The 25888-nt window shown below is 38.4% G+C and overlaps 1 protein-coding gene across 26 annotated transcripts in view; it reads right to left on the bottom strand.

The window, feature by feature from the left end:
- NEB (nebulin) overlaps positions 1-25888 on the bottom strand; it is a 375459-nt gene that overhangs the window by 91401 nt on the left and 258170 nt on the right. For 23 of the 26 annotated variants that reach the window (XM_069225183.1, XM_069225192.1, XM_069225189.1 and 20 more), the window contains 13 exons: positions 23822-23926; positions 23497-23601; positions 21602-21706; positions 21029-21133; positions 19451-19555; positions 16191-16295; positions 13750-13857; positions 13124-13228; positions 8084-8188; positions 4878-4982; positions 3639-3749; positions 2974-3084; positions 476-586 (listed from right to left, as the gene is read on the bottom strand). In XM_069225183.1, the coding sequence (XP_069081284.1) occupies positions 476-586; positions 2974-3084; positions 3639-3749; positions 4878-4982; positions 8084-8188; positions 13124-13228; positions 13750-13857; positions 16191-16295; positions 19451-19555; positions 21029-21133; positions 21602-21706; positions 23497-23601; positions 23822-23926 (1386 nt within the window). Of the gene's footprint in view, positions 1-475; positions 587-2973; positions 3085-3638; positions 3750-4877; positions 4983-8083; positions 8189-13123; positions 13229-13749; positions 13858-16190; positions 16296-18816; positions 18922-19450; positions 19556-21028; positions 21134-21601; positions 21707-23496; positions 23602-23821; positions 23927-25888 lie in introns of all 26 variants that reach the window. The other 3 variants (XM_069225184.1, XM_069225209.1, XM_069225195.1) reach the window with 1 other exon arrangement.

Here is a 25888-nt window from a genome sequence, read left to right as displayed (position 1 = left end):
GCATGAATTCAATGGGCACCCCAATATTTAAAAGAGGCTTCCAACATTTGAATTCGAGTTAATTTAAAAGAAATGAGTGCTTGAAATCACTAGTATTTCATTTATATAATTATATACCACATCACATTTCACAATATTACTTTAGTTTCCATTTCAATGGCACTTGGAATCGCTATATGCATTCCAGAAACACTTTGGTATTTCTAATCTTTTCCTAGAACTTTTGGATTGCTGATATCCATGTTGGAGAAAACTGGAATCAAACATACGTTTACAGAGACCTCTGCCTATACTTTGAGATTGCCAGAAGCTCAGGGAGCCAGGTCTGCTTCACATTTGAAGGGAATCACATCTATGTCAGAGATAGTCATTAAAATCCACCAACAGCAATACATACCTCTTGCAAGTCCAGGATATCCAATTCCTATCAGAGGCAGCCATTCAATGGCACAACCTACTCACACATACAACTTACATTGCTCTGGTTCTTGGCTACTTCCATGGCGTGCTTCACCTCGGGCGGCTCTTGCATGATTGCATAGTTAGACTTGCCCTTCTCCTTCTCAAACCTCTCTTTATAGATTTTCTAGTTGAGACAAAGACAATGGAAAATTAGAAATCATACACAATTTGTTTTGTGGTTTCATTATTCACAGAATTGTTTTCAATTGTTTTATTGATTTTTAAAATAAAAGACATTAGTACCTCAATAACACAACAGCAACACTGATTGTGCAACATACCCCTTTCCTAACCGACAACCCTCCCCATTACAATGCTACTCAAGCTTCCTGGTCCCTGCAGTTCTTGCACATATTTTACATGACCAATATCAATAGGGTACTCTTTCAGTTGAGTGCTAATCAACAAGAAGCTGTTATCTGTCTATTATGCCTACAAGGTTAGCCGAACTCTGGGGCATGCACAATGCTTTCCATTTGGTAGTGCTTTAGTGTCTTAGGCCACCCCAATCCAGGCTGGTCTTCCTCTACTATGCCTCCTTAACTATAGGTAATGAGGGTAATCATCCCTATGTCATTCACTTCTCCAATGTCCTAACATAACACTTTGAACTATCAACCTTCTAAAGCTAAGAAGTGTAATGCCTAGCTACTTCAGCAAAAAAGAGTAACACATTCCCCCAGGTCCCTTAACTCTGGAGCAAACATATTCTTCACATCCCACCTAGTCTCGTTACCCGCTTCAATGTAAGTAGTATATCAGTGTGCCATCTGAGTGTAAAGACAAGGCACCAGCACTTCAAATACTTGGGAAAATCCACATTCTTAAAGAATGTGCTACCTGTGTCATCGTAATGTTTTCTAAATGAATCAAAAAAATGAGTGAAGAAAAGCATTTTTAAGGCAGATGGTACCTTCTAGAAGGTGTCTTGGTGCCAGTCTTGCAAGTCGTATTTCAGAAAAGTTTAAATTCAATGTTTTTTTAAAGCTAAAATGTGTGGGCGGTTGTCTAAGTTGCTGTGACAGTGAATTGCACAAATTAAGAATGACCACAGAGAAAAGCCTATCTCCTTTTCACTCCTGCTTAATTCTGGGACGTAAATCAGACCTTTGTCTTAACTGCATAAGGCTTTGGAGGGCAAGTATGTTTTAATTCAGTCACTCTTGTATGTTCGTACTAGATTGATGTGGTACCTAAAATTCCTGCACCCAATCTGAAATGTATGTGCTTCTTAGCCTGTGTAGCGACCTCCTCGCTTGCAAGATGTGGGCTGCAAAATGTTAATTTCTGCACAGCTCATATTTTCTCTTGCGATAACAGATATTAGCTCCTCTAACACAGCCCCACAAACAGAATCTTAGCTCCATCAGCAAGTTTTCCTACATGCTATGACTAAAAAAGCAGGATTCAATTTCAGTGGGTCAAAATATGACACAGTGAATTTGCTCAATACACCCCAACTTACAACATACACTCAGCAGATATGAATTGCCTGTTCACCCCTAGAACAGCACAGGATATCCATACCAGTGGCAGACATTCAGTGGCATAACCTACTTACGCTAATGCAACATGCCCAATCAATGATGCAGTTTAGAGTAAGACTTTCCTATTTTAACCCTACGAGTGCATCATCAACCCCATTCCCACTTTTGTGATTCCTTTCCATTTCTACCTACACCCCTAAACCTCTAATGCAGTTTTGTCACTGGCAGAGAATCCCGTTTGTAGAATTAAGGGGCAGGCACCAAGTACCCACTGTCCAAATATATTGCCCTATATTCCTCATATTTCTGTTTCTAATGTGTTGCGCTACTGTGCACTGGACACAGTCAATGTAATTTCGACCACATAGAATTGGTGCAAAATGAATTTTGTCATAAGGAAGCACAGCCTGACTTGTCCTCATACATGCCAGATTCCTTTCCCAGCTGATGTCCATTGGATGTGGCAAATGTAACTGAAACCAACAAGCCCGACAGCAATGAAATGTAACTTCATTTGCTATGCGTACCGATCCTATGATCCAGCACCTGTAGTACTTGAGTTATGTAGTGTGTGTAACATAAGTAAAATACACAAATCTAAACATGGATATACCGATAGACATATGCATGCATACAAAAGAAAAATGGAGGATGTATTTTGAATGGTTAGAGAGATGGCTGGACAGAGGCATATGTGGATAGACAAAAACATTATCCTAAGGCTACTTGCATCTAGTTTGGTTGAAAGGTACAATCATTTACAAATATGTATTATAACACTTTTAGCAAACATGGTTTACCCAGTGGGAGTGGTGGGCTTAAACTATTGCAACAGAAGTGGATGTAAGGAGGTGAGAAAAGGTGGTGCAACCTTCTCCATGTGATTAATATTGCGCACTGGAAGAAGAGGGTGCTGCACACAGGACGAGTGCCTCACGCAATCTCATTAATCAGTGGGTCCTGTTGATCAGGGAGAAGGACTTAACTAGCCACTGGTGAGGACGGATCTGAATAAATCACTTACCCCACTGAAATTCTTCGTCACTTCTTTGACATGGACCGTGTCGCGTGTCTCCGCCAGGGTCGTAAAGCTACCAATCGGCAGCTGCTTTTTACTGTCCTCCTTGTACTTAGTCTGGAAAGAATGTGCACAAATAACGTTTCAGAAGCTCAAAGGTGAAAAAGGAACAGATGCAAATACTCTTGTTTTAAGGACTAGTGCAGATCTTTCCCTACAGAGAATCACTCCTGTACAATGTTATTGATGCCTGTGTGAAGCAACAAAGCATTCTATCTCAAGGCCTATCAACCAGCAACAGGGACCACAAATAAGGTAGCAAACTAAAAAATAAAATACCCCTAACTTCCTCTTAGAACGTTGTGAAAAACATGAGAACTGCCAAGGGTCTCACACACTGAACAGACTTGCCCTTCTTTTGTACAACCCATAAGGGTGAGCTACAATTAAAATTTCCAAGTATATATTGGGCCAGGTTTATCTGCCTTTCCTCTTTTCCTGGGGCTCACACTATGTCACTAAATACCCGGTGTTCAAAAGCACTGCTTAATGCTGTCTAGTTGCACTTGTGGATGACTGGGCATTGTTCTTTTTCTTTTGACATGTTCAATCAAGATTTGAATAACATTTTGTTTGCACACTCAAAACATGCATCATGGCCATGTTGTTACCTCTGACATAAGGTGGCTGACAGACTTTGCATGGAGAATCTGAGGCGTGTCTGGAACCACCTTGAAATCCCCTTGGTAAGTGCCCTTCTCATAACGCGTCTTGTATTTTACCTTTACATCAAGAAAAACAATTAGTGTGGTTTTTTTACACAATGAGCATGTTGTGATTCAGTGAAAGCATGCAACCAAGCCTAGTCATTTGTAATACTGCTACTGTGCTCTACTATTAAATCAAAATAATGCTTAGGGAAAAACATTATCAGTGGGGAAGAAGAGTGTCTGTGCCAGAAAAAGGCAGTGCTAGCACACTTGGGTCATGATTAACTGGGCTTTCTTGTCATATTTCATCAGCGGTTTCTCTGCCATTGTTGACAGATGGTATAAGATTTTTAATTATTGAAAAATAATTTATGATTATAGTCTCTCCATCCATTTATGTTTGTTTAATGCTCTGGTCCTGCTTTGATGCAAATCCATCATTTAAACCATTGTCACTTGTATTGAATAGCCAGTGGTAGATTGCAGGGTCTGCTGGTGAGCATATGCACTTATCTGAGCTTTGCAGTTCTGCACAGCGCGCACCTGCACACCCGTAAACATGCACCTTTGTCACAAAGGGTGAAGTGTTGATCAGATGAAGTTATTGGCTAGCAAACTTCCTCCTAATGAATATAATGGATATTCATGTGGGCGCACCCGGTAACCAGCTATGGAAGACCATGTAAAAGATAGTAATAGTTGATGGAAGAAGCCAACTACAAGAAGGGAGGTGACCAACATGGTCACTGTTTATCCACCCTTGAACAAACAAGCATGTCATATCCCTACAATTGTGTAGGTGCCAATTATGTGTGAATAGCAGAGTCCTTCTAAAAAATTGCCTTACTGAGGAATCGTTAATACTTTTAGCTGCATAAATGCAAAGTACTATGGCGGCAGAAGTTATTGGTACAGTCTATACATTTTCAGACTAATCGCGTAACACTGAGGTGTACCACTCCTCCTAATTGCTTCTTGTTTTTAATTGTTGAGGTAAAAGAAAGCTGTTTCTGTACCCTTTCAGAAAATCAGCACAACTTTACCACCCTCTAAAACAAATACCCTTACATCAATGACCATTTCAAATGTACTAAAACAAAGTGCACAGGATCACATTGATTTACTGTATTACAAGCATGTCAAGAATATGCAAAAGAAGAAATGACTCTGCAAACAGCATGTTTGTTTCTAAACACTCACATTACTGTTCATTTCAGCATTCTTCAAAGCCAACACCATGTCCTTGTCATCTGTGACAGAGAGTTTGCATCCCTTCAGCCACTCCCTGTCCAGCTTGTAATCATACTATGGGGAAGAAGAATATAAGTTAGTTACTGAGCAAACACTCTGTAGTGTTAATGATTATTAGAAACATTGTCTACTGTGTACCACCAAGAAGCAAAACACGATTTCAAAACAAATGTGGAAACAGACTTTAGCACACTGTTAGTCAGGCCTTTTGTTAATTGCTTCACTTTCTAATCAAACATGGTTTAGCGTTTCCACTAGTGCACGGTCAAGTCTGATTTGCTATGGTTACGTCCACACTGAGGTGGTATGGTGTGCAAAATGATGATGGACTGGGATACGTCCCTGAGTAACTAACAGTGGCTGATATTAATTCAAGCATTCCATCCATCACTTTTTTGTATACCTCAGTGTGATGCCCTCATTTGGACTTCTCATTCTCACTGGGCCATTAGAATCAAGCCATGCCTGAGAGATACGCCCCAATAAGGGAAAAATTGGTCATAGGTTGCTTGTGTTCAGGACAGGTTCAGGGAGGACCTTGCCTGTAAATTCAGGCTGGACTATTCCCATTGGATTAGGGTCCAGACTGATTTGCATATGGCTCGGTCTAGACTGGTGTGGTATGGTGCGCAAAATAATGGTGCACTTTGATGCAGCCTGAGTAGTTAACAGTGGCTGAGATTAACTCAGTCTTTCAATGCATAACTTTTTTTGTATACTTTTTGTATACTTTACTTTTGTTTCAAACATGGTCTGCATAAATGAATGTAATATATATTGCATTTCTAATTCTACTGAAAGGTACTACAACATTGCTTGCAGTCACAATGTGTAAATGTGCTTTGCACAAGGTTCTTTTCCACGAGTCAGACAGAAATGAGAAATATGCAGGGGAATCTGGATTCCTCCACTAATTCCTCATTTCTAAGGAGACCACGAGGGTCACACTCATAGGGCCAGATGTATCAACATCCAGGTTTGCATTTCCTAAATAGCAATTTTTAAGAAATTTTCATTTAAGAAATGCAAAATGGGATGTATGAAAATTGCAATTCGGTAATAGCGATTTCTTAAAACTCACAATCGCTATTACCAAATCGCAATTAGGGAATGGGACTCCATTCATCAAGGTGCGAATGGTTCTGCATTTCCGAATTTGCGAATTCCTGTCAGGGATTTACAAATTAGGTAATGCAAACCCCATGGTGCTGGGGGCCTAAGACCCTGTTTGATGCACCCCAAAAAAATATTTGTGGACATGTAAAGCGCACACATGCCCAAGGGCATGTATGCGCAACATGTCATTTTAAAAAATGTATTTGTAATGCATTTTTAAAAATTGCACATGCTTACCACCAAACTTTAATTTGTGGTAATTGCATTTCCTAAATGCCAAATTTGTATTTAGGAAATGCATGATACATGTGAATAGATAATCGCTAATAGGTATTCCTTATTTGAGATTACCTATTTAGGGAATCACAAATTGCGATTCCCTAATTGGAGTCACAATTTTAAGGCATCACTATTTTTGCAATTCCTTAAAATTGCACTGCAAATTCCTTTCATAAATCATGAAAGGCGGTTTTGCATTCGCAAACGGTGGAATTTTGCGATTCACACCATTTGCGAATGCAAACTCCTTTGATACATCTGGCCCACAATTCCTACAAACTCTGCAATCTTTAGTTAGTGATGGCCCTTATCAGGTCCCTGGCCGGAAGCTGCTCTAGGGCACATGGAATGATGCCCTATGTTTGTAACTCAAGGCCTGATTATAAGAAGCCCTTCTGCAATGTGATAACGTATAACAAGGTGTTTGGAATTTATCAGGTGTGATAATTATCGTCTATTCTAACATTAAGTGGAATAACATGCTGAGTTTTATGATAAGGACAACATAAGTTAGCAGCAACCAATATAAGGCTGTTTCCATGCTTGCTATGGAACAATATAAGATACTAGCAAAGCATATTATGCTTTCATAATTCCCTGAATGGCATAAATTACTATCTATACACTTTACCTTCCCAATATCTTACACAGATGTTGTAAGAGTCAAACTATGAATGTCAATCCCTTCTCTGGGACTGAATAGGATACAATCAGGCAGTAGAAACGCATGTTAAGATAACTTAATGCCTTGAATATGAATTAGACAACAGTCATACACTGCAGGGTATCTTCATGGGCTGAATGGGATAATATAGGCTAGAAGTCATACATTTTAGGATATTTTAATGCCTTGAACATGATGATGTAAATAGCAGCCATGCATATATGGTATATTGATTATTTGTATAGGGTTATATATGCAACACTTGTCAGCCTAATATCTGAAAGATTGCTTTGAGACTACATTTAGAGACCTCAGACCATTTTAATGTACTGAGCAGTATACTATGATATTGCAGCCATGCATCCTAGGATATTGACTAGGATAATATAAAATAAGAACCATGCATCAATAGTTATCTTCATCCCTCAGTTGGATGAATTATAAAAGAAGAAATGCTTCTTTGGATATTTCAGTCCCCTAGATTGGTCAATATAATTTATTTATAGACTACCTTCATGTCCTTAATGGAATAATACAACGTAGCTGCCATGCACCTTTGGGGAGAGTATGTCTGGGTCCTGAAGAGGATGACACGTGACACTTGCTACACCTATTAGACTATTTCCATGCCCTGAATATTTTATATAAGTAGAGCCATGCAGCTCCTGTCATTCTAATGCCTGAATAGATTGGTGTGAGATTGATGCTATGACACTCAGGACATGTTCATGCCCTGCATGGGAGACGCTGTGCATCTTGTTGACATTTACTGTGTTCCTGCTGCATTGATATGATGCTGTCAACCTCCTAAGCAATTCCATGGGCAATACAGTGATGCCAAGGTAAAATATTGGCAATGCTGTGCAACACTAGTGAACTATATTGTATGATTAGAAACTACTCATCTTTAGCTTATGGGATTCCATAGGAAAAAAACAGATAAATGTAAGATTCCATCACTCAGACTGATAAAATAAATAAATACATGCAAATATGTCAGTCACTGATTTTAAGTCACAAGGCACAGTGGCCATTACTTTGCATATGTACGAACAAAGTTTAGTTTCTAGGAAGTGGTCTGGCTTTCTATACGTACGTCACTTTGCTGCATGGACGCCTTTGCATTTTGCATGAAGTCCGGCCTGTCCACCGTCCACTGCCAGTGAGCTTTATTAGCTTCATACTTCTTTTTATAATCCAGCTGTAAAAAGAATCAAAAACACTGAATTACATAATTTTCTTTTCTGGAGCGGTACTGTTATCACAATAATAAAAGGCCTCTGGTCTTTCTAAAGTTCACCACATTACTGCCCCATGTAGTCCACCGTCAGTCACACCATCATTTCAGAAAGTCTGCCCCTGGACCTTCTGCACATGCCACTGCATTGCACAACGAGAATGTGAAAGTAGTTTGGCTGCCCCTTCTTTTTGTGCAAGGCTCCCATTTCAATACTCAAAAAGTCTTGGCCATATCAAAAGGAAACAGTTGCAGTGCATAATTTGTGCCAAAGGTTGGTCATTTTTAGCGACATTGTCTTATTTTCCATCATCAGTCTTTGACCCCTGGCAAGAGGGCGAAATTTAGAAAAAGAAAAAAAGAAGTACAGAAAAAGGGAAAAAGCAAATAAAGGGAAAAAAACTAGGATGAAAAAGAAAATGTAGGAGTGTTATAATGTGAGAGGCAGTGCAGGGAGAAAGAGGCATGCAGTGGAATCAAAACTAGGTAGCCTTGGCATTTAGTAACCTCTGCCTTCCGCAATAAAGGCATCCTAATTAAACTCTGGGCCCTTGCAGTTTTTTTTCCAAATAAAGCAGTGAGCATGGCGTACTTTAGACTGTCTTTGGGGACACTGCCTCCAACACAATATATCTCCAGCACCATTCACTATCATTCATCAGTCTTGGTTTTGCACCCCAGTTTATTGTACAGCGCAGGCACACCACTTGTCGGTGGTAGAGCTTTATAAAATAGCTTAACTATCTTTGATATATAATATTATATCAAGTAACTGAGGAATTACTGCTAACTTTTTTAAACTGGTATAAATGACATTATTATTTAATTAACAAACTGTCCAAATGTTTTAATGGACAAAATGTATTTATTCACTTTCATGACTAAATTAATAAGGCTACTCATTATTACTATATGTAAAAATATGAAATATGCCGTCTTATGTCAATCACTTGTTTTCTATGATGTAACTATGTTCAAGAAAGAGGAAACGAAATATTGTGCAAGTAGTATCCACTTCTGAGTAAACAGTATTGAAGATGTAATTCTCTAATTTGGCACACACTGTTATTAGAGAACCTAAATGGTAGGCCTGGGCAAAATGTGCTTAATTTCCTTTGCAGAATGTAGGTGAAATACCCACAAATTTACCAAAAATGATACATCATTATGCAAAACGCAAGCTGTGGCTTTTTACACGCGAAATGCATTCTCGCAACTGTTTTTGTTGCAAGGACGCATTTTGTACTAAGAAAAATTAGACCAAAACCACACATGGCCTGGGCAACACCACCCATGTTCTGTCCGTTTGCTTTCTTCCAGCTGAGACCCAAATAAAGTCTCAGCACCATGACGCAGCGTACTGGGGTAATCAGTCATTTTGCATAACACACGTAACGTGAAATGCCAGCAACTATGCAAGATTATGCTGTTGTAAATGAACATTTTCCCGGACCTACTAAGTAGCACATGTTTCTAATGTTACTTTTATTTGTTCTTTTTTCTAATATAGATACCAAAACGCAGGTTAGTAATTTGAGGGACACTTAAGAATGAATGTATCTTTGGTGGAGTTTAGCAGTATGCTGCACACCACTTATTCTCCCAACAGCTGTGAAGAAACAGTAACTATTTCAACACGTTTATTGGGATTTAATTTAGGTGTACCTTCAAACAGACCTTTGTGCAGGATTTAGCTCCACCAACTCATCTGCTAGGGATTTAGTTCCACCTATACCTTTTTGATGGTGCTTAACCCCACCCACAAATGTTTAGAAACATAATCCATCCTCAAATCTATTGGGACTTCAGCTCTGCACACAGTGTTGCATGTCAGAATACCATTGACAAAAATATAGTCCGGCATATATATTGGCATATATATTGTGTCCTAAATATTGTTCACAAAATATAGTCCCATTGTGGGTTGACTTTATATTATAACTCAAATGGGGTGATATCTTTGGAACTAATATTTATGACACAATATTTTGGTCAGATGATATTTAGTTCTAGATACTCTTGTACAATTCCTCACAAAGGCAATTATCGAGGAAGAGGACCTAATCCTTTACCAGTCGGAGGCCAGTGCAGAATTATTGTGCTGTAGTCTGTATTCTGATTGGGTAAAAACTTATCAAATATATAAAATTGTGGATGAGCTCATTCTCATCTCTATAGGCAAGTCCTAGAGTGCTGCTTCATCTCATAAGTACATTTTACTGGTGTGCCTTGAGGTAGACAGAGACCTTACACAAATTCAAGCTTTTATCATATTTCTTGTTTCTCATTTTTGGAATAATTAGATGCACATGGACTACTGACTTATTAAGCAAAGCGAGTGATAAGAATAATCAAACCTACCCAGTTTCCCATTCCATGTGGATATCCAGAACACCACGTATTATTGCACCAGTTTTGGAAGTAGCCATACACACACCGAAATATGCTCTAAACACTGTAATCTCACCTCAGTGCTTAGGTTTGGTGCTGCACATGACAGTGAAGGCATACTTAGGTGTTTGTGAATTGTACTAATATATTAATTGCCCTAAATAGAGTGCAGGAAAGCTAGGTTTACTGCATCAGGGATCGCAACGTCCAAAGGTATGCCCATGAATGACTGAGTCAATGCATCTCTAGAGATCACCATGCAGGAGTTTAGTAAGAACATTGTTTGCAAGAGAGGGTGAGGGTAATAAAGAGGAGACCAGTGTTATAGATGCTTGGACCTAAGGTCTAGATTTCTAATGTACATGAACACTGATCAATTGTCCGACAAATGTGAATTTGAATCTTTTAAGTATTGTTTTTCACTTAACTTTTCATTGAAAAGTTAATGCCATTTTCAAATCTAAATATCTCTTCATATTCCTGACTACCCATTGCAAGGGTTGAGTTTTCCTAGAGCTCTATTTCTGCATATTGCAGTTGTTCCTCCTAACCATCATATTTTGTAAACATGTATTTTTTTATGCTATTAACAGTGACTGTCCACATTAAAACCCTTAATTAATGCTATATCTCTCCTTCATGATGTTGAGCAGCGTGTTTGATTGGTTTAACCGATCCCAGCTGTGCTATATTCTGCTCAAGACATGCCTACCAGAAACACTAGTGAATTTCTTACGAGCTCTACCTTGTGGCATCACAGCTTCAGTTACGATATACAAGATAGAGACGGAGTGTACAGAACCCTTTAGTTTGGCAAGAGGGGTTTGTCAGGGTTATGTGCTCGCCCCATTCTGTTTTTAATGAATATTAATGAACTAAGTTCATACTTGATTTCTAGAAGCAAGGATCTTTCAAGGGTAGGTTCTATTTTCGTTTCAGAGCCTCTTTATGCAGATTCCATCGTTTTGATATCCTGCACCCCCAGTGCTCTCACTGACAAGTTTGTCAAGTTTATGGACAATCTGAAACTCGAGATGAACATTGCCAAACACACTTTATGACTTATGGTTACCAATGGGGCAGAGTAAGAGCCATCACCATTAATGGCAGGCCATTGCCAAGGTCAACGGTTTTCCCTATCTCGAGGGGCTAATTGATTCACAACGCTCCTGGCTAACCTGTATCTCCAACAGGGTGTCCAATTTATTCAGTCTGTTGGTGCCTATTTGATTTTGCCAGTGGAATGAAAAGCAAATAGAATGATACATTTTAGATTTTAGAAGTTTACAAGAGCAAGTGTTTCACAGTTATGACCTATAGGGTTGTCATGTGGGGATTTCAGGATTGCCATGAACTTTAACTGGAGAAAAACTGCTTTGGTAGATGCCCACTCATGTTCCCTCTAGGGTACACATGAGGACTTAGGTCTTACCTTTATGGAAGATGTCATCAAAGTAATCTTGCTAGTCCTCTGGATTTCAGTATGAGGAAACAGGCATGCTTCTTAGAATCATCATGTTATAACAAGTTTTTTAGCCGAAGAAGGAGGTTATAAGATCTGCTGACTGAGGTATGTTAACAAATCTGTGCAAGCCTTTGGCAGATCTGTCCTGTTCACCTCACTGGAGTGGATTCAAGGACAATGGCGTAGGGGTCAAAATTTTATTTATTCTCCTCTGCAAATCAAGAAATGAAGTCTTTGGAGTCTTTGGAGAAATCCACCTTAAGAGGATCTGCCATTGTCCAAAACTTGTGAGAAAATTTAACCTTACTTACCTTTTATCAACAATGTTTGGGAAAGGTCCAGAATTCACCCTTATATCAATTAGAAGTGATTTATGTTTTCTCTTGTGCCAGTTTAACACTGATTCTTTCTTAATCTGTCCTTGTGATGATGTATCTCCACATTCTCTGATACATTGTATTCTTTTTTGTAAATATTTTGTGTCTGTTCTTAATTGCATGGATTGTAAAAGCATAAGCCTGCCTTTTATTATTTTTATCCAGTCCCATGGCCTGCTGTTCAGTTGAACGATATTTAAAAAACGCCATTCAGTTATGCAACTCAATTAAATTTTACTGTAAACACTTATTTTATGTGCAGTTGTCTCATAAATCCATGTATTTTGTTCCTTTGTTGTTTTATGATTATTTATAAAGCATTGAATAAAGTTTAAAAAAATGAACGCATCCCTTGCCCTTGGCCAACCTGAAGGCGGGAACAGTGAATGACTGTGAGAGGCCTCCGTTTGCTTACCGTTGATGGGTTGTTCCCGCTAGTTAAACTAAGCTTAGCCACTCAAACATTAAATCCCTACACGAGGTGATTGAAAATGTTAAGCTACTTTTGTTAACTCTCTGTCCATTGCCATTCTTTGACAATTAGCTACGGACATACAATTCACTGTGCGATTGAACAACTTTGACTAACCTTAAAAGATATTCTCCCTGTGTAATATGTGCAATCAATCATTACACATAACCTGTCTCGCACTGTTTGAAACTCACGTTGCTGATCGCCTTGTAGGCTTGTTTTGCAGTCTGGATCTCCACAGCGTCTGCGATCAGGTTGCAATTGCCCTTGCTCTTCTCATAAAGTTCTTTGTATTTCAGCTGCATGAAGAAACAATATTAGCAATGCATGTGATCCTTAAAAAGATGCAATACTGTTTACTAAGGATAGGCTATGCAGTCCTAAGTATCTTAGGTACACATAATTAAAACCGTTTTTTATACTTGTATTGCAATAACAGCTACTAACTGATGATCATTACTGTGATGTTGTTTTGTTAAACGAAAATAAAACTAATTTTAAAATAGTGAATGTGAGTTACATATATATAAAACATGGGCCCTGTTCCCTTGCTCACTGCACAACTTGACCATAATCTTGCTGCTAAAATCTCGTGCAGTCACTATCAAGTGACCCAGAAAATCACTCCTTAGTGCAGGGTCGTGCTCTAAGGCAGTGTTGATTTACATATATGTAGAGAAGTTTGGCATCTTTATGGGTCTTATTGGTGACCTGTGATATACATACATGACAAATATGAGACTTGCTATGTATGCATTATGATTGGGTGGACCAAAATAAGAGATCCCTAAGTGTAAGGCATAAGAAAATGTGCATTTACCTCACTTATTTTATCCTTGACCTTGCGCATGTGCAGCAACAACGGTGTATCATGGATGGAGGTGTACCCCTTGGCCTTGGCTTTCTGGTACTCCATCTTGTAAATGATCTAAAAGAATTAATGAGAAGGAACATGCGTTATTATGAACATTAATATTACTGTATTAAGTCATAAAATTAGTTTAGATATAAGTCACATTACAGAGGTTGATAGAGTTTAAATGCTGTCCTGGTAAGTCTTTCTTAAATTAATATGATTCGTTTAGCCTCTGTCATTGATAGGTTTGGAATCCATTTGTACATTGGTCACAGAAACCCCTATGCATATGTGTTTTGAAGGAAGGGAACATGGTGGTTACACATGACCCGGCACTATTACAAGCTATTTTCTTCAAGTTGAACGAGACTGTATCCTTACTTCTACTGGTGATTGTTCTGAACATTCAGGGGAATTATCCAAATACCCTGACAGTGTGCAATATTGTCATTTCTGCACTGTCTGCTCACTAAAGCACCATCACCACTCACGTGGCACATTAGGAAAACTCATGAGATTATGTCTCAATCTATTGTTTTAGGTTGCCTCACTTTCTTTATCGCTGTCTCTACGAGGTGAACTCCACTCTTTGGCCTTCAAAGTGGTAGGGCAGAATTCTGGAAACCCTTAACACTGTGGCCCGTATTTATACTTTTTTAGCGCCGCATTTGCGTCTTTTTTTACGCAAATTCAGCACAAACTTACAAAATACAATTGTATTTTGTAAGTTTGCGCCGATTTTGCGTCAAAAGGTGAAGCAAAAGCGGCGCAAAGAAAGTATAAATAAGGGCCTGTGTCTCATAATGTGAATACAATGTGTTTGGTGGGGTTGTGGGAGGGGCATTTACTCCTGGTCTCTCCACTCTGCTTCTCTAGTCTGTGGATTATACCAATTCCACATAAAAAACAAGTTTATATTACTAAGCAACCCAGTTTTATTCACATAACTTTGTCTTTGGTAACCAAGAAGGCAACATTTGAATTTGTTATTCATAAAGAATATCCAGTACTATCAGCACTGAACTAGGAAACAGAGGGGAAGAGTAACTTACTCAGTGAGACCAATTGTTATTTAAAGTGCCCTGAGACATCTTCCCTCGCTCAATGTCATAAAACTATTTTTCTGAAACGAAACAAGCACCAGCTTACGGATGCTTATTTATTTACTTATACAGTGGTCTGACAAAGGAATACAATCCTAGTGGAAAGGAGGAGATCAATAACTTGATTAAAAAACAGAAAAAAGTGTTGCGACATTTCTTTCTGATTGTTCTATTTTTGTCAATGTATATGCCACCTGATTGGAGAGTTAGTGGTTTTAATGCTTCAAAACAACTTAAGATCTGAAAAAAACAGTCAGGCAGCATGATAAAAAAAGTAGGAAAACACAGTATCCCTCTTTGATAATGCCAGATTGGTGATAGTGACTGTTGCTGTTCTGCTATCTGTCTGAGTAGGTCATCATGTAGTGCCAGACTGAGATTTCAAGCATTTCATTACTGCAGGCAAAATCAAGACTTCATGCAGAGTAAACTGTGAAAACATGGGGTCAAATTTGTGCTTTGAGCCACATTGTAACCCTTGCGCCACATTATGCCTGCTACAGGCATAATGTATGCAAGGGGGGTCGTTCTGGCGCTAGGGGGGATGTGAAAATGGCACAAAGGGATCTATGAGATTCCTTCACGCCGTTTTCACCTGCATTTCTTAACACCTGCTAAGTGCAGGTGTTAAAAAGAGGCTCCCACTCATTACAAATTTTTGACACTAATCCTGCGAAGTGCCAGACTAGCGTAAAGAATTATGATGCTAGTCACCCTAACTACCACCATGGTGCACTGTATTTTAAATATGGCGCTACCATGGTGGCATTAGGGGGCGCTAAAGGGCGCAGGAAAAGTGGCGCTGCACCATTGCAGCACCACTTTTCAAAAATCTGCCCCATGGGGTTCTTATTTATTCCTAAGAAATCAAATGTCAAAGAGAACAAATTGATCTTGCTTTTTGCAGAAAATGAAACAATAACCTTCTATGAGGGGAAACTGATTAGAAAAGAAAAATACAGACAAAAATATGTATTTATGAAAGGTTTTTGTTGATAGGGATTTAGACTACGGTGACCTGCAAAATCTCTTAAATGAAATCTTCTCTGAATGTCCAAAAAAGACCTAGGCCTTTTCCACCAGGATTTTTTACCTGTGTGTCACACCTATTAAAACTAAACCAGACGTCTCTTCTCTGAGGTCATATCAATCAATCTATCAATCAGTCATTGAGCAAAAAAAAAATCTTAAACAGGTCACATATATTGTACCTCACTTAAAACAGGTACCAACTGCATATGAATATGTACTAGGTCAAACCTGGCTGGTGTTTTGTACTTAACTTTCACCAAGTTTACTTACATCACTTATTTGCTTGCCGGCCCTCTGGGTTCTCGTGTGCTCAGGGGTATCGATGACGGTGGTGTAGTTCGCCTTCTCCTTTTCATAATTGTACTTGTACTTCCACTGATTATGCAAAAGACAAATACAGAGATCAGCTATAGTACATAATGAATATACGTACTTACCTATGAACGACATCTGTGTGTCACAAATGTGAATATCTGATGTTTACATTCTAAGTAATATTTAAAAGAAAATTGGGAATTTCATCCTTCTGTCTGTAATGAAGGGGAAATATTATGAGCCAGGACTTTTCTCAAATTAAAATAATTGAGATGATCTTTGATGTTATAATAGAACTTATCAAATGTAGCTAATTTTTGTACATGGGAAAAACCATGCTATCACAATTACAATTATCCATGATCATATTGATAGGTGGGCTAATAAAAGATGTTTTACTCATATGTAAAGAAAATGTTTGCCTGGTTTACCACATGATATCACAAAACATAACTTGTATTGAGTTATTGGTGTTACAAAATCACCTGGATACAATTGACAGTAACAATCACACCAGGAAAGCATGCACAAAACCATACCACAAAAAAAGCATTCCAGGGAAAATACATATCAAAACAAATTAGTGACAAACACAAGGCATATTGTCAGATTAGTGACATGCTTTGTCACAATGGAAGCATGCAAATATCAAAGCAGAGTACACTTGACTGTTTGTAAGAACAACCTTTTTGTGTTGTAAATGTGCTTACTATATGTTGCGTATCAAATTATGTGTGTGTTTACTGGATTCCTCAGACATTTTTCTACATGAGGCCTGGTGATTATCATCCTGGCTGGAGGGTCTACCACAATGGCTTCTATTGTCAGTAATTCAGAATCTCCCAGAAACAGAGGAGAAATGGTTTTAAATCTGAGCTCCGATGTCATACACCAAACGCCAACTGATACCACAAACAATATCAGATGGAGATGGCATACGAGTGAAGTGCATAACCCACTGTTTCACAGATCAGTAAGTCAATAGGATCTAAAAAGATGCCATAAGACCAATCTGTGTGCTCCAAATGCTTAACCAATTAGCAGGTTTTGAGGGAATGTGTGCACTCTATTTATTGATTTAATCTTTAAGATGCCTATCCAAATAGCAGGAAGCATGGAGGAATGATGACTCGATTCTAAATTACCAGCACTGCAAGTCACAGGGGTGCAAATTAAAAATGTTCTGTATAGACTTAAGTTCACTGCCCTTCAACAGTAGGCAGAGGGAAGACCAAATATAGGTGAATGATAATTCTAAAACGACTCTACTTGTGCAGAAATATTTAAGCTACGGATGTAGTGCAAGATAGTGTTTTGTATATTTTTTTCTTTTTACTAGAATTCCAAACGTATAAAAGGAGGATGACACAGTATTTGAAACTTTGTGTGGAACAATCAGTAGCTACTTGTGTTCTTCCACTAAGAATTGATTTTAGTATCAGAAGACTTGATGTTGAAAGGGTCAGATGCAACATACTGGTGGTCATTGCAGCATTTTGACAACTTATTTTTCCTGATGAAATAGTATTTCCACCTCCAATCTCTGCATGCCCCGACAGAAGGCATTTACATTGATCCTATTTAGGTGACCCACAGGAATCAGCTTGTTGTTTTGCCAGGGTAGCAGGCAGAAAGAACATAACTAATTTTGTGAACATGTGAAGGAATTCTGACATTTTGGAGCTGCTTAAATATTAGAGGACATCTGGCCAGGAGGTATTCCAATCATGTTTCAGGACTTTTCTTGTCCAACATTCAAGAAAGAATCTGAGTATAGATTTTTAAAACACACTTAAGTAATGCTTCACTACTACTAAAGTTGAAAATGGGATGATGCCTAATTTTTTTAGGGTAAATCTATTCAACCACAATCCAAACAATATGACAGGTAGGTCATATTTTACTATACTTCGCTTGTTGTCATTCATCTTCTTTATTTAATATCCTGTATTCCCTGTGCTGCTTCTCAGAGTGATTCTACCTACTTCTGGCTTTTCCTTCCCCTTCCTCTTACTTTATGTCTATTTAGGGTCATTTCTAGGATGTGATGCATGTGCATGTTGCATAATGGTTTGCATGGTGTCAATGGTAACAGGAAATTGTTTCAACTCCTTACTATGGTTAATGGTTTTTTCATTCTTCAACAAGTTGCTAGTACCCCTATCAACAGACTGTCCCATAGCTACGGCATGTGTGATGCATATAAATTAATCTATTAAGTCAAACAGGAAGTGTAGATATGAAATCCACAGTTGGTATACTACCCCTGTATTTTTGCGAACTCCTACAGTGGCTACATCTACAGTATGTTCTTAATATTACTAAATTGTGTTTGCTTCTGTTATACAAGGTTCCTGTATAGAATTATTCAAAAACCAAAAGTGTATTCACTTGAAAAGGAATGAAAGAGGACCAGAAGATTTTGGATGTGTGGCTAGTAATCATACCATCTACTAAGGAAGGTTAGAGTTTTTTTAATTTCAAGAACTCATGATTGTTAAATCAGAAATATTACAGTATATTAGTGATCATTAAGAATTTTAATAATCTGCAAAATTTAGTACACTTTTGATCAGGTTACCTCACTCCACATGTTTGTGTTGTAGAGGGCTCGCAAAAGGTCTGGCCTCCGGATTTCAGTACATCCTTGTTGCAGCCTCAGCTTGGCACTAGACTTATATTTTTTCTGTTCATGCAAAGAGCAACGAAGCACAAACAAGACGTGAAGACAGCAATAAAGGCAGCTCTAGACCCTAGTCAGGAGCTTTCAGCCTTGAGACTCTATAAACTCCCATTCCTTAGACTACACACACTGTGCAACACACTGGCAGATAAAACCACCTTGCAATATAGTGCTGTGTGATGGTGCACATCTAAGACCAGAGCATAGATTTAAAAACTCTTGGCATTGTAATTAAGCGAGCAGACAAGCTTTATTTTGCACTTAAATAAAATGGCTAAATACACACTGTATTTAAAGGTCTTTCTTTCTCTTTCTCTTGTGTATGAGTCAAAGGAATGCGAATAGACAAGAGTACTCCACGGCTCACTCAGAAAGGTGTCTTGTCTTTTGAGTGGCAGTACAGTCATTATAACTTACAACAGAAATGGAACACTGACATATCATAGGATGCCCCTATGACAATGTTGGTTGCCTCTGGACGTTGGGTGCAGACAGATGCAGGAGGGGTGCTGCGAATGGCTGGCACTGTTACCTGACTGATCTGTTCACTTGCACTCTTAGCCAGCAGATGTCTGGGATCGTCCACAACAACACTGTACTTGGTTTTCTCCTTCTCATAATCAGATTTGTACAATCTCTACTCAACATATTACAATTACAATAAAATAAAAATACAGGTACATGTTAAAACTTCTCAAGTAAAAATGTTTATCAAATTAACAATGGCATTTAAGGCATTATATCGGTATCATTTGGTCTACCTAACTGAATGTTGGAATTGTATAATTACACACACAAAATGGTCTGCATAAACTCTTTACATATGTAGTGTTATAAAGAATAATGATAATGGATACTTTCAATTCATGCATTACTATAAAATAAGTGTGATTAATTTAGAAAAGTAACTATCCATATAAATAATTTATAATCAACCGCTTAGATGGAGACAGCCCTGTGCAGGAGTTTTGTCATCCCAGAATGCAGCACACTTCCTTTTATAAACCTGCCAGATTCTCCTACTGGATGATATGCAATGGTGGGTGCAAAACAAGTCTAACAAGCAAAAATATGTATATGAAATATTCCATATGCCTATTATAGTTTCATGTAGGTATCACTTTCACTGTATAGGTAATAACAGTATCACTCATTATTACAGGACAATAGGTAGTACTTCCAAAGTCCCAATTCTAAAACATGGGGCCTCATTTATGAGGCCCTTGAGCCACCAGAGTGTTACTTTTAGAGATGCTCCAGGGGCCCTGTGCCCTGCTCCCTATATATAAGATGGCATTAAACCACTTTTCGTGGCTTACACCATCTTGTAAATATGCGCCACCCCACACAGTTTTCAGCTGGCATGCAATGGGTGTTGCTGTGGGCGTACCCATGGAACACCCATTCCTTTTTGATGCTGCCCTAAATATATGAGAAATTGTAAAACTGAGACAGTGCCATAAACTAATGCCACCCCAGGGGCAGTGTTAGAGTGGCACAACGAGGAGAAATACTTTTATTTCTCCTAATTTTTTGCTCTTTGTATGTGTGCTGTATTATGCAGCACACATAGAAGGAGCAAATCACCATTAATGATTGTTTATGTGCAGGAAAGGGCCTCTTCCTGCAAATAAACAATCACTCCCGCAACGCAGGCATTCTTGCAAAGGTGCCTGCCTTGATGCTGGGCAGCTGATTTAGCGCCGGTGCAGGGGAGAACACAAGAATGCGCTGTATTCTTGAAAATACAGCACATTCCTGCATTTTGGAAATGAAGCAGCTCGGCACAGCAATATTGCTTGTGGCATGAGCTGTGCCATTTCCTAATAAATGATGCCCCATGTCTTTAGGCAATCTTCCAGTTTCTAAGTGGGGCTAGTTTTCATAACATCTTTCTACCACAGGTAGTAATGATTCTAGGAATTGTAAGAATTCCATACGCAGGTTACACAAGGCGAGGTGCCACCACTTTTCCAGCAACAGGTGCCTTTTTAGCCTCTTTATCATGAAACCTCGGGCACATAATATGCTGAAAAGAGTGCAAAGGTACCGGAGAGATGGGGGTGGTGCGTCTTCACTCATCATGCCCCAAAAAGAAGCGGGAACATACCTCATTCATAAGCTCTGAAGCATACTTAAAATGATTGAAGAGTGGGGTATCTGCTGTATAGTGGAATGTAGACTTTATCTTCTCAAACTTCTCCTTGTACTTGCACTGCAGAAAGACAAAGAAATCATTGAACTCACCCATACAAACTTGAGATGATGAAAATATTGGATTTAGAATTTTCCAATATTTTGCAAGTATTTTTTGCCATACTGTTGAATGTTTTAAGAGAAACTATGCATAATTCAGAAATACAAAAATAAAAAAATATGGTAAGAGTCTAACGAATAGCAAATATCCTCAACTTACAAATTAGAAATCCAAAACATCTTAGAAACCGTAGCACTCTTCCATGAAATTCAATTAGCAGCTAAGTACAAAATAAATAAAATTACAGTGAAGATTATGTTTTTAACAGAAAACTAGGAGGACATCTGTTGGAGTAATATCCATAGCTAAAAAATGAATATACATATGTCTGTAGTAATTGAGACAACTGTGTATGGAACATGTAAAAATAAATTTTAATCTGTTGTAGTCATGATTTTTGTGGTTATATATATTTTGACTACATACCATGCTGTAAAGGGACTTGTTTTGTTCTGCCAGGACCAGATCTGGAGTATCCCAGACATAACAGCCGATACCTTTCAGCCAGGTCAAGTCTTCCTTGTACTTAAACTGCAAAAAAAAAGATAATTTAACACATTTTTAGAAACATGAATCAAAAAGTACATTTCGATTTGGATATATGATGCATTTCTCAAATTCCAAAGAGAAAAAAATAACTTAGTTCTACACTGCTTCTTTACTGAAACATTATGCTGTGCTTCTTGTGTGTGCATCACATGCTATCTATCATCATCTCTTTAAAATACACTTTGTAATTTTAGTTTATCAATTGGGGAAGGGTTGAAGTGATGCAGAATTGTTTATTTGGTCATCAATCCTGCACTCATTTACCTCAATAAAACCCTGGCCAGTCTCCATGGGTCTTATTACATTCCTAACATGTATATTGTTCATTGCACCATTACCTGCTGGTTCTAAACTTTGCTTAAATCTCTGTTTGAGAAATACCTAGGATTATCACTTCACCCCAGGTCATTACAGATAATATCTTCAGTCTTTGAATTTTCATCTACAAATCTTTGATTTGAGGTGTGTTATTCTAATTAGTTCAATGGAAGCAAAACAAGACCACAACAGGCAGAATGCATGAAGCTATCACTCAAACGTCCAGGACTGCAAATGGTGTCGGTAAGGGAGTTGCTCACCACAGGAATATCTTACATCTATTTTGCATTTTAGATTCTCGTTCCTTGTATGAATCTCCTTTAGAAACACCATAAAGCTCCATACATCCTTCAGTATCTCCCCATATTACAGTTATTCATTTTTTCAAAGGCTTTTTCATCCTTCCTGCTGCTCGTAATAAGTCCCAGTTCCTATTTCATATATGCCCGATACATTATGGGGGTAGATTGTCTCATCTTGCCCAGATAATTTAGACCCTTTTTATGAGTTGGGCAGATTAGGTTGAGGTATTTACCACATGCAATAATAACCATTTACCATGTTTACTAAATATTGTGAAACTTGAAAAGGAGGCATAGCATCAGGAATTGGTGATTAACACATCAAATTCCACGTTTTGCCTTTTTTTGGCGTTTTTCCCCTAATATATTTCAGCAGATTTCTATCTGGGGAAAGTTGGGAGGTTGTGACAACTGGAAATCATGATCCTGATCCTTGTGCAAACTCTTGTCTGTGCAGAGTTTGGAATTTAGCCCTGAACTTGTAATGAGAGTTTAAGACTGTTTAGTAGCATATATACTCATTTACACTCTCTAACTATTGTGCATGGGATTTCTGTCAAACTATAAATAAGCCCTTGAATTTGCTGGGATGTAAATTATGTTATCAGTCTGTTACTTTTTGTACTTCACTGAATTTAGAATTAAAATATTGTTTTGTTGAATGTATTTACAGTTTTACGCTTTTTTTATGTTATATTTCTAAACCATAGATGACAATCGACCACATGTCATAAAGGATATTTCCAGGCTAGTGTTTCAGGAAACAGCATTTTCCCATTATAAGTATAAGCCTAAATGAATCAGCAAGCAAAGTAGTGTTGAGTTAGAAATTTGAATGGTTTACAGTCACCCTCATGATATGGGGGATATTAACCGCCATTGCAGATAAGGTTCACTAATTGAGGCATATTTAAAGTCAGTTATAGAAGATACATTTCCTATGTAATACTGAATTTCATTGAGCAATGTATATGTGGTTTCCAGGCACATCCATTGCGATCTGACCACATTTGATGTATTTTGTCTGGATTTACAGATACTGCTCTTTCTACTTATTTGGTGCAGCATGCTCCATTTCTCTCACTACATTATTTTCATAATAAGTATATGCTACCTTTTATGTTTCATTTTGTTAGTTAAGAAAAATCTTACATCGCTGATTGAATCAGTGACCATGCGGTGATGGAAGTGCTCAGGACGATCTGGAATGGATCTCCAGATACCCAACTGGTTTACATATTTCTCCTTGTATTTCACCTGGAGGCATAAGAATAATAATATTAGTCAAATAACAACTCATAGATCTAAGAATTAAGAAAGAAAAATTCAAATTTTAAACTTCTACCGGCAACAGGTGTTTTTTCAATTGAAAGAAATGGGAAGTAATCATTGCACACTGTTTCACTGCATGAAAGTACTACTTTTAGACAATGAAAAGAATCAACACTGAGTTAGTATAAAAATGCATGACACGTACACTGCTGATGTCATCAGTGACCTTGCGATGATAGACAATGTCCAGGGCATCCTTCACTGTGTGATATTTACCCTTTGCGTGTTCAAATGTTTCCTTGTAGCGGAGCTGAAAAGAAAGACAATTGGGAAATATGTAAATATGTTAAATACCCGTAATTCATATCATTCTGGCATGCCAGAAATTACAACTGACAGCAATGTAAAGAAATATTTGAGCATTTTATTTGAAAAGTGTTTGATCTTTCCCACCACACAACACATCACAATTTAATCTGAAACAAATACTTTCATGATTTTCTATTCATTCTCTTTTTATAAGAGTCAGAAAATACTGAACTCTGCCATCTTCAGGGGATACATGGACATCAAAGCCCTTTTGGAAACAAGCATCTGCACAATATGTACAGATTCTGGAGGGACAAGACATTTCAGCATCAGAGAATAGAAAGAATGGTACTTATAAAAAGCTTCTCATCCACCCATGTACTTTCTTTTCTCATACATTCAGCTGAAATCTGACACCTGCAATAGAGCTGGAACCTACCCTCTGGTGACAGATGACTTTGTACACATCAGAAAAAGTTACAATGTCACTCTGATCCATTATAGTTCCTTTCAAAACATGACTGTGGTATCACAATCACACCCTCTAGGAACAAGGACAACTGCAGTCAAGGCAAAGTAAGATGGACAATTTTAGACCATGGAATATGTTCTAGTCAATAAGACTCACTTTTAATGGACAATTAATAGTAATAACTAGGCATATGACTGGCTAGCAGAACCAATACTTAGACAGTGTCATCACCAACCCCATGTAATGAACTTCAGACGTAACAAAATCCTATAGAGATCAATTGAACAACTGGCCAAGATACTACTGCACGATTAAATGTACTCAAATCTAAATTGTTTTAAGTATTTAACAAGTATTTTCCTTTCAGGAAAATATCTGAACTGAAAATTGTGGATAAAAGGAGTATGGTGGCAATATTCATATTAAATCTATTTTGGGACTTATATTATTTTTTTTCTTTCTCTTGTTTCTGAGCTTAACCAAAACATCAGAGATTTCACTTTTAACACAGCTGAGCAATACAGAAGCATCTTTTGTAGAATAGTAACAGTGAAAACTGTGATATGAAATATATAGGTTTTGATCTAAAGGGTTCTGCTGCGATTCACTGATCCAAGTTATCGCTCTAATATCTTCTATAGAGGTATTATGTAAAGGTTTTGTTTGCCTTATTCCAGAGCAAGTGATCACCTGGATTGCTTTGGTTACTGAAACACCAAGGAGTGGGCATTAAATAATAGAAGGGACCTTACTTTGCATGAGAAAGTCACCGGTCTGGTACAAAAAGAAGAGAAGTGGCAAACTGATTGGGTTCTTAAATATGAATTGCAGTGGTGAGTCATACATTTTTTCAAGAGTTTTCAGTAGGGACTGCTATACTGTATACGTGCGGTCATGATATTCACAAGTGGGGTTGATTATTCTGGTATTCTTAAGTTAGAAGACAATATACTGAGTCTTCATACGTCTTGTTTTGCACCCCACACCTAGGCGTACTAGTTCATATGGTTCTAAAGCTGACAAAGTTAATTTGTGAGAGACTTCACATGGACCCTACTTATAGACATATGGGTCCTCGTTGACTCGCAGTGGCGGTTCCACCGCCAACAGGCTGGCAGTGAGACCACCATATTACAACTGTGGCGGAACCCCCACAGTTGGACCACTGACGCTGCCAGGCTTCCGGCAGCCTGGCAGTCCTGTTGGTTGTAATACGCCAGGGCAGCGCTGCTTGCTTGCAGTGCCGCCCTGGGGATTACGAGTCCTCATACCACCAGCCTTTCCATGGCAGTTTGCACCGCCATGGAAAGGTTGGTGGAAAGGGGGCGTCGAAGAGCCCCTCGGGGCCCCCCTGCACTGCTTATGGAGTGCAGGGGGCCCACAGGCCCCACTGTGCATTCCACTGCCCCGCTAGGAGCCGGCATCAATGTTAAGGCCCTGCTTGTAACAGGGCCAGCGGGTGGAAACACTGTTTCCGCCCACTGGCCTTGC

The sequence above is a fragment of the Pleurodeles waltl genome, chromosome 3_1 (genome assembly GCF_031143425.1).
Source record: "Pleurodeles waltl isolate 20211129_DDA chromosome 3_1, aPleWal1.hap1.20221129, whole genome shotgun sequence".
NCBI lineage: Eukaryota > Metazoa > Chordata > Amphibia > Caudata > Salamandridae > Pleurodeles > Pleurodeles waltl.
The sequence above is the reverse complement of the archived record's forward strand: the minus strand, read 5'-3'. Positions and strand labels throughout refer to the sequence as shown.